At 43.1% G+C, this 10,501-nt stretch overlaps 1 protein-coding gene across 1 annotated transcript; it reads left to right on the top strand.

Annotated features, from left to right (window-relative positions):
- Positions 1–5,757: 5,757 nt before the first annotated feature.
- LOC145054660 (uncharacterized) lies at positions 5,758–6,519 on the top strand. The gene has a single exon (XM_079002897.1). It carries the CDS (start codon positions 5,758–5,760, stop codon positions 6,517–6,519), a length of 762 nt encoding a protein of 253 aa, XP_078859023.1.
- Positions 6,520–10,501: the final 3,982 nt, after the last annotated feature.

The following is a 10,501-nucleotide window of genomic DNA, read 5'->3' as shown; positions in this document are numbered from 1 at the left end:
CGACCTGTAAACTTGCCTTGTCGCCTTGATTATTCGAACTTGTTGCTTAGATTTCTTGAACGATGACCTTGAAACTAGGCCTGTTACCTTTTTTGTTGCCTTGATTTTTAGAACGATGACCTGAAACCTAGCCTTGTGGCCTTGGTTTCTAGAACATGATGTCTTGATATTTCGAACGACGAGCGGAGAGCAGTGCCCGTTGCCTTGATTTTTCGAACGAAGACCTGAAAAACAAGCCATGTTGCCTTGATATCTCGAACCTGATGGCTTGGTGTTTGGAACGAAGGACTTAAAATTTGCCCCGTTGCCTTGATTTCACGAACGATTCTTTGGTTAAAGTAAAATGTTGGCGGCCTTTCTCGGACGACGGCTGAAAGCTGGCGTGTTGCCTTGATTTATGGAGCGCCTTTAATTTATACAACATGCTGTCCATGTTTCTCGAACGACGACCTGAAAGCTTGGATTTATCGAACGACGGCCTGAAAACAAGCCTTGCTGCCTTGATCACTCGAACATGTTGCCTTGAATTATCAAACACCGTCGAAGTCACTACACACGATGCATGCCCATATTAAATGAGTATATGTTGCTCTTTCGGCATTTTTGACGTGTTATGAGAAAACAAAAGTATAATTGGTGGTCCGAGTAAAGCGCAAGTCATCAACTTGGGTTGTTATGTGTTTTTATCGGAGGCCGCGTCACTGTTGTTGGTGAATTACGGCCCGGTCACCGGGTTTTATTATTGTAAGGTCCTTTATCCTTGTCCAATTCGTGCCAAACCGGCTTCATTTTGGCGAGTTAAATAGAATTATAGCGTCTGGGATTTTTCGACTCGGCCAAGACTAGATACGGCCAAGATTAACCGGTGAGCAGATGACCCAACCCGACGAAACCCGGCCAAAATCATATTTTTCACGACAACTCGAAATCCATGAGCATTTCCTCGATCACGAAAGAAATTTTACTAGGCAAATCAATGATTTCGAGCAACTTTCATTCAATGGGTTTTTGCTAAATCGGAAGTAAAAGACCACCCGGTGACCAAAGACGACCCAACCCGATGAAAGTTAGCCAAAATCACATCTTGCTCGGTAACTCGAAATCCGTGCACATTTTTTGGATCACGAAAGAAAATTTACCAGGTAAATCAATGATTTCGAGCAACTTTCATTTAATGGGTTTTCGCTGATTCGGAAGTACAAGATCACCCGGTGGCCAAAGACGACAAGACGCGGTGAAAGTTAGCCAAAATCGCATTTTGCTCGGTAACTCGAAATCCGTGCACATTATCTCGATCATGAAAGGAATTTTGCCCTGTAAATCAAGGTTTCCGAGCAACTTTCATTCAATGGGTTTTTGCTAATTCGGAAGTACAAGACCACCCGGTGACCAAAGTCGACCCAACCCGATGAAATTTAGCCGAAATCACATATTGATCGGTAACTCGAAATCCGTGCACGTTTTCTCGATCACGAAAGAAAATTTACCAGGTAAATCAATGATTTCGAGCAACTTTCATTCAATGGGTTTTTGCCAATTCGAAAGTTAAAGTTCGGTAGTGTGTGTGTACAAGTGTCGAAGCTTCGGTGCCCCGGGTAATTACGGACCAAAAAAAAATATTTTTTTTGAAACGTACATTATTCGTGTTAATAAAGATCCACACAAAATTTCGTCAAAATCCGACTTAATTTGAGGGAGTTATGGACGTTTTTTGCAAAATTATGCATCCCGGGGGAAATCAATGTCTGTTCCTGTCACCAAGCTCTTTGTGCAATATGTATATATAGGGGAAGGGTGGGAGTGACGCCCGAAGGCGGGTGGGCGACCAGCGAAGTCGAGGCTGCTACGACCAAGGGCAAAGCCAAGGCAAGGCCATCGGCCAAGGTCACCAGATTTGCGTTTGCTTGGTGAAACCAGATCGCGACCAGCCACTCCTCGACGAGATCTTCGCAAGCGGCCCGTTTTCACCGATGAAAAAACCTGATCGCGACCAAAATTGCCCCACGTCGTGCTAGTTCCAAAAAATTATGCATGATATGGAAAATCAATGTCTGTTCCTGTCACCAAGCTCTTTGCGCAATATGTATATATAGGGGAAGGGTGGGAGTGACGCCCCACAGGTGCCCCAAAGGTGGGTGAGCGACCAGCGACATCGAGGCTCTTAGCTAGTCCCCCGTTGCCTTGATATGTCGAACGATGGCCTGAAAACTTGCCCCGTTGCCTAGATTTCTTGAACGACGACCCGGAAACTAGCCTCGCTGCCTTGATTGCTCGAACACGTTGCCTTGATATCTCTAACGACGACCTGATGACAAGCAGCGTTGCCTTGATTACTCGCACACATTGGCTGGAAACTAGCCACGATGGCCTGGAAACTAGCCACGATGCCTTGATTTTCCCCGACGTCGTGTGCATACGAAAAATTATGCATCCTCAGGGAAATCAATGTCTGTTCCTGTCACAAAGCTCTTTGTGCAATATGTATATATAGGGGAGGGCATGGTTGCTGAATCCACCATCGAGCATCGTAAAGGCAAGCCCCAAGACCCGTGAAAGAGCCCTCCCCCAACACGTTGCCTTGATTGCTCGAACGACGACCCAAAAAACTAGCCGCGTTGCCTTGATTCCTCGAACATGTTTCCTTGATTTGTGGAACGATGACCGGATGACTAGAAGAGTTGCCTAGATTTGTCGAACGACGACCTTGAAACTAGCCCGGTTGCCTTGATTCCTTGAGCATGTTGCCTTGATTTTTTGAACGATGAACCGAAAACTAGCCTAACGGAAAAACATGGGTGCTATTCCTCATTGCCTTGACGTATATATTTGGGGGGACCATAGAGACGAAGCAACCATCTAGCACCAACAAGGCAAGCCCTAAGACCCGTGAAGGAGCCCACCCCCCAACGCGTTGCCTTGATTGCTCGAAAGACGAGCCAAAAACTAGCCCCGTTGCCTTGATTCCTCGAACGTGTTGCCTTAATTTGTCGAACGATGACCTGATGACTAACATTGTTGCCTAGATTTGTCGAACGACGACCACGAAACTAGTCCTGTTGCCTTGGTTCCATGAGCTTGTTGCCTTGATTTTTTGAACGATGACCTGAAAACTATCCTAGTGGACAACTTGTGGGCTGTTCCTTATTGCCTTGACGTATATATTGGGGGGACCATGGGGACGAAGCAACCATCGAGCACCAACAAGGCAAGCCCCAAGACCCGTGAAGGAGCCCACCCCCCAAAGCGTTGCCTTGATTGCTCGAACGACGAGCCAAAAACTAGCCCCGTTGCCTTGATTCCTCGAACGTGTTGCCTTAATTTTTCGAACGATGACCATTGTTGCCTAGATTTGTCGAACGAGGGCCTGGAAACCAGTCCTGTTGCCTTGATTCCTTGAGCTTGTTGCCTTGATATTTTGAACGATGACCTGAAAACTATCCTGATGGACAACCAGGGCGTGCTATACTCGTTGCCTTGACGTCTAATATTGGGGCGGCCATAGGGACGAAGCAACCATCGAGCACCGACAATGCAAGCCCCTAGACCCGTGAAGGAGCCCACCCCCAAACACGTTGCCTTGATTGCTCGAACGACGACCCAAAAAAAGCCATGTTTCCTTGATTCCTCGAACATGTTGCCTTAATTTGTCGAACGATGACATGATGACTAGCATTGTTGCCTAGATTTGTCGAAGGACGACCTTGAAACTATCCATGTTGCCTTGATTCGTTGAGCATGTTGCCTTGATTTCTCGAATTACGACTCAAAAACTAGCCTTGTTGCCTCAAACATGGTGCGTTAATTTGTCGAATGATGACATGATGAATAGCATTGTTGCTTAGATTTCTTGGACGACAATCTTGAAACTAGCCCTGTTTTCTTGAGCTTGTTGCCTTGGGTTTTCGAACGATGACCTGAAAACGAGCCTCTTGGAGAACCGGGGAGCTATCCGCGTTGCCTTGATTGCTCGAATTACGACCAAAAAACTAGCCCCGTTGCCTTGATTCCTCGAACATGTTGCCATGTCAATTAGGGCTTACATGGTGTAACCCTAACTATATAAGCATCTTATTCTTGACCAAAATCGGACACTAGAGTGTGAAGTGAAAGGGCTAGCCGATTTCATGAGTTGTAGAATTCTCTCAAGCTATTCTAAGTGTTTTGGTGATTGTGATTCCACTTGAGGCTTCCACACTATTGGGGCTAAGCTCTTAAAGCTTGAAGACATCAAGCTACATCAAAAGGTATGTATTCTATCTTGTTACATTCATTGATTTGTATGCTAGATTAGGATTATACCTTGGAAGTTCTTATTTGCATGTTTAATAGAGAAAACATAGATCCAAGGTAATTAGGGTTGCATGTACACTTAGGAGTGTTAGAATGCTCAAAACCCAACAGTAATATCTAGAAACTTCCCAAGAGGAGGAAGGACAAGTATAAATAGGGAGGAGCTCATTTGCTCCAAACCATTGGAAGTTCTCTTGTATTCTCTCGACCTCTCTAATAGAAGTTCTCTTTCGTTTGTAGATAATTCAAAACCCTTATTCTCTTGCTTACTTAGTCGTTTATACATCCAAAAGAAGTGTCGTAGCCTGACTTAGTCGAAGTTACACTAAGTGGCACACGGTGATTGTGTTGTCCCGTGACACGTGGTATCAGAGCCAGGTTTCGTACAAGCAAGAGATCATGACTACGGAAGCAGGAAGTAGCGAAGTAGCAAACCTACCCCCTGTCGTCGAAGAGAGAGGAAGGATGTCCAAGAAGAGGGATCAATCGATAGACGCCTTGGCAAGCTTAGAAAACAAGCTTACAAGGACGGAGATCAACGTCAGGGAGATCCTTGAATGGAAGGATACCGTCGATCAGTTCGTTGCGGAGATAAGTGACACAAGCGATGGATTGAAGGAGACCATCGGTGTCATCAAGGAAGAAGTCCTTGGACTTGTCAACACCTTGCGAAATGAGTTTCGTGAGAAGATAAACGCTTTGGAAGATGAGGTGAAGCTATGCAAAGCAGCGATAGCCGGAGGATCTGTCACGAAGATGACACCACACACAGAAGCATCTAAGCCCTCAAAATATGGAGGTAAGCGTGATCCTAAACTACTTGAAGAATTTTTCTGGTCCCTAGAATGTTATTTCAATGCTATCGGAGTAAAGGATGACAAGTACAAAATAGACACCGTCGTTCTGTACTTGAGTGAAAATGCGGCACTATGGTGGAGGCGGAAGCATGGCGACATTGAAAAAGGATTATATGTCATAGACACTTGGGATGAGTTTAAGAGACAACTCAAGAAACAATTCTGCCCCCATAATGCTGAGGACGTTGCCATGAAGAAACTCCGAGGATTGAAACATGTCGAGTCTATCAAAGATTACGTAGCAGAGTTCACCGCCTTGATGTTGGAGTTACCCGACTTACAGGAGAAAGACAAGTCATTTTACTTCCAAGATGGACTACAATCATGGGCTTACAACGAGCTCAAGAGAAGGAACGTCCAAGATTTTTACGAAGCTATAGCAATAACGGAAGACCTTATGGACTTCCGAAGAGATACCCCGATTAGGAAACCTAGCGGGGGAGAGAGACCGACAACTAGGCTACAATAGAAGGATGATAAACCCGCTGCAAGACCATCAACTTTCAAGGGGAAGGCGAGTGAAGGGGGACCTCGAAGGGAAGTCAAGTGCTACTTATGTGACGGCCCCCACCTAATCAAAGATTGTCCCAAGAAGAAAAGCTTCAATGCGATGGTCTTCGAAGAAGAAAAGGAAGGGAGAGACGAGGCACAACTAGGCTCAATGCAACGCCTCAATTCGATTGCAAAAGAAGAGACCCACTCGAAGAAGGAAAGAGGACTCATGTTTGTGAAAGTTAGTATAAACGAGAAAGTCACTAAAGCCTTAGTAGACACAGGTGCGTCCCATAATTTCCTTTCTAAAAATGAAGCTGAAAAGATGAACATTCAATACACCAAAGAAATAGGCTGGTTGAAAGCTGTCAACTCTCCTTCCGAGCCTATTCTTGGAGTCGCTTATGGGGTAGTTATCGAGATCGGAGGATGGAAGGGTCCTATCGACCTAACCGTAGTACCCATGGATGATTATTGCATGGTCTTGGGGATGGAGTTCTTCGACCAGGTACGCCCTTTCTCGTTCGAAGATCAAACCATGCGTATCACCAAGGATTCAACGATACACATTGTACCCTTGGAAAGAAGCAAAACGGAGTCCCGGATCTTGTTGGCCTTGCAACTCAACAAGGGACTAAAGAAGGGAGAAATGACATACTTAGCAGCGTTAAAAGAAGAAACCACCCCTCTCAATGAAGAGATGCCAGAGATAGTGAAAAAAGTACTAGAAGAATTCAAGGACGTGATGCCGCCAGAGTTACCAAGGAAGTTACCACCGAGAAGGGAAGTGGATCACGAGATAGAACTCGAGCCCGGAGCTAAGCCACCAGCGATGTGTCCTTATAGAATGGCTCCACCGGAGTTAGAAGTGTTGGAATAGTGTCTAAGGCTGTAACTATATTGGGCAAGTACTTGACCCGGTTGTGCATGGTCCTTTTGGGTTGCCTTCACCATAGCAACTTGATAGGATGATTTATTAAGAGAGAGTAAATATTATTAATATATTATGAGAATAATATAATGAATAATATATTTGTTATTTGATTAATATAAGTCATAGAATTAATTAGAATTAATTTGGTGACTTAAAGAGATTAATTAAATAAAGGGGTATAAACTGTCAATTGTTTGATAGTTAAGCTTTAGACTGTAAATCCATTTGGATATGGTATGGACGAATTCTAAGAGGTTTAGGATAGCTAAAATCGTCCATATGCTTATCTATGGAATGGATTTGGATAGCCTTAAGAGAAGATTATCCAATTAGGGTTTAGGTTGTAACCCTTAAGGAGTCTACAAGTATAAATAGACCCTATGGCTGATGGAATTCGACACTTGACCAAAAAGTAAGGAACCTCTGGTCGAAATTCCTCCCCTTTCCTCTCTCCCAAATCATCCTCCTTGCTTTGGTGTTTGTAAGCCATTAGAGGAGTGACATTTGTGACTCTAGAAGCTCCAAGACCTCAAGATCAACAAGGAACTCAAAGGTATGATTCTAGATCTGTTTCAATGTTGTTATTTAGCCTAATTAGTAATTAGAAGTCTTGGATTCAAAGCATGTTTATTAGAAAGCCTAGATCCAAGCATTAGGGTTTTGCATGCGCACATAGGAAAGTTCTTATGGCTAAAACCCAACAGTGGTATCAGAGCCTAGCTTGGTTTTCTTTAAATTGTTGCTTGATTAACTGAAACAAACCTGCAAAATTCGATTTTTAGGGTTCTGAGTCACTGACTCGGCGAGTCCCAAGGTGGACTCGGCGAGTAGGCCTGACTCGGCGAGTCCCAAGGTGGACTCGGCGAGTAGGCCTGACTCGGCGAGTCCCCTTGTGCACTCGGCGAGTCCAGGCGTCAGGAATGACCAGATTCGGGATTTCTTTGTGTTTATCTTATGGAAACTTACCTTAATCATCATAGATCAACCTAAATCCGATTTTATGATAAATATGACTATTATCTTGATCTAGAAAAGGATATTTATCAACTAATTAAATATTTAATTTCCTTATATGATAATTAATTAATTATTTGACTATTTTGGTAATTATCTTTCAAAGAAATCTTGAATAAATCAAATATAGATAATTAGGATATTAATTGTTAATTGGAATTATTTGTTATTTGATCCTCCATGTTTTAAATGTTTAAAACCTACCCTCATGTTTTGAAATTTACTTTTGTGATTAAAAGTTTTAATTTAGACAACTTAAATTTCAAACCCTAGATTTTAAAAGTTTTAAAATACAACCCTATAATAATATGATATTACTAGAATAATGTATATATGTATAACTAAATGCTAGTCTCACCGTTAGTAGGCCTCATTCACGAAGCCGATCTATAAGGTGGGTATAAGGTTGCGGCCTATAAAATGGCGCTTAATGGGTGTACACTCACACCCACCGCTTGCTTGATTGGTGGAGGGTCGTTAGCCGAACGGGTAGGATAGGGCAACCTCGTCCTCTCATTAAAAGTATAATAAGAAAAACAAAGTAACCACACATATTTTAAAATTTCCCAATCCTAGTTACTTTAGGAAAAGTGAATTGATGCAATCCCATGAAATTACACTTTGCACCTTGCTAAGATGTTAGTGGAGCGTGTGTGGTTTACCGGCACACTAATTGGTTCTAAGCGAAGGTGGCAAAGGGTGATTCATTGTTTATCATAGTTCGATGGAGCGTGTGTGGTTTACCGGCACATCGAATAGGTGATCGTTACAATGAAGGCGCCATGTGAATTTGCATGGTAATTCACACCCGCTTTGTGATCCTCGGCATCCCAGTCACAAACAAGAGGGGCTAATCGAGATTTAAACATGCCATTGAATAGTTTCAATGAATCTCATCCGAACCTAGGAATTCTCAAAAACACTTAGGACTAATAGTTTAAGTTCGTAATGGAGAATTAGTGAATCGTCATTCACTTACCTTCAATTTATTTGCATGTCAGATTACGGTATCCCTTTTCTAGTATGTAAATGTTATTGTTGGATCCTAGCCCTAATTTCTTATTGGGTGATAATTAGGGATTCCTATTCTAATCTATCTTTGTCCTTTTCTAATTATAGATGTCGAACGCAAACAACGCTGCTGCTAGTTCCTTCACGTTGATGAGCCTTTGCCAAAAGGTCACCTTCGATGGAACGAACTTTAGCGAATGGATAAGATACATTTGCACCATTGCTCGCTATGAGGATAAGGAGTATGTCCTCGATGAGAAGCTCGAGAAAATCAACACCGAAATCGCTACTCCAGCCGAAATCACCGCCTTTGAAACTCATGAGCGAGATGCAACGAAGGTACATTGCATTATGATCGCCACCATGAACTCCGAATTCCAAAATTCCTACGAGGACATGTACCCGTACGAGATGCACCAAGACTTATTGGAGAGGTACCACCAAAACGCGAGACAAGAGAGGTACGAGATTTTCACTAACATGATTTCCACGAAGATGGGTCATGGAGAATCTCTTACCGTGCACTTGCAAAAGATTCAAAGGTATGTCGACCGCCTTCGCAAGTTAAATGTTGACTTCGGTGAGGATTTGGCGATCGACATGGTGCTTCACTCTTTGCCTCCGATGTACAATCAATTTAGAATGACCTACCACATGAACAAATAAGAGGTCACCCTAAGCAAGCTCCAAGGTCTCTTGAGGGTTGCTGAGAGCAACTTCAAAGACAAGTCTGTTGCACCTACTCCCAATCCGCCCGCTGCTCCTGTCTTGGCTATTGGACAAGGGAAGGGAAAGAAGAGGAAAGCTTCATCGAAGAACTATCGCAAGGTGAAAGCCCGAGATGGTGCCTCTTCTAGTGGGACCAAAGTTGATCCCGCCAAGCCCTGCTCTAACCCGAAGGAGGCAGAGTGCCACCACTGCCACAAGATAGGACATTGGAAGAGAAGCTGCCCGGATTACCTGCAAGCGATCAAAGAAGGAAAGATCAAGCCATCTTTCGCAGGTATATATACAATCAAATCTAACGATTCTAATCATGCTATTTCTTGGGTTCTTGATACCGGTTGTGGTTATCACATTTGTTCTAATGTGCAGGGACTAAGAAGAAGTAGGGATGTGGAGCAAGGAAGGATCAATCTAATCATGGGGAACAGAAGATCGTCGCCTGTGACCAAGATTGGAGTGTATTCCTTAGTGCTTAGGAATAGTTTAGTTTTAGATTTGAACAATTGTTGCTATTCGCCAGAAATGGCAAGAAACATCATTTCATTTCATGGTTTATATAGACAAGGATTTAGATTTTCTTTTAATAATGAGAATGGTTCTATTTTGGCTTATCTAAATGGTGTCTTTTACTTTGAAGCTATACCATGTAATGGAATATATGAAACCGTTATGATTGTTGATAACTTAGGAAATGATGTTTTGAATATTGATTCTTCCACTAGTATGGATAAAGCATCCTTGTGGCATTGTCGTCTTGGACATGTCAACAAGAAACGCATAGCCCAACTCCAAAAGAATGGAGTGTTGGAGTCATTCGACCTTAGGGAAGATGACACATGCGAGTCTTGTTTGCTTGGAAAGATGACTAAGTCGCCCTTCACGAGTACTTGTGAAAGGGGCGAAGGTCTATTGGACCTAATACATACCGATGTATGTGGACCGTTTAGATCAACCACGAAGGATGGGAACCGCTTCTATGTGACTTTTACCGATGACTATAGTAGATATGGGTATATCTACTTAATCAAGCAAAAGTCAGACACCTTTGAAAAGTTCAAAGAGTTCAAGAATGAAGTGGAGAATCAATTGGGCAGGAAAATCAAGATGCTTCGATCCGATCGAGGAGGAGAGTACCTAAGTCTTGAATTCCACGATTATCTCAAGGAGTGTGGAATAG

Source organism: Lactuca serriola, chromosome 1, assembly GCF_051521515.1.
Source record: "Lactuca serriola cultivar US96UC23 chromosome 1, Lser_US96UC23_V15, whole genome shotgun sequence".
NCBI lineage: Eukaryota > Viridiplantae > Streptophyta > Magnoliopsida > Asterales > Asteraceae > Lactuca > Lactuca serriola.
Note: the sequence above shows the minus strand (reverse complement) of the source record. Positions and strands in the feature narration are given on the sequence as shown.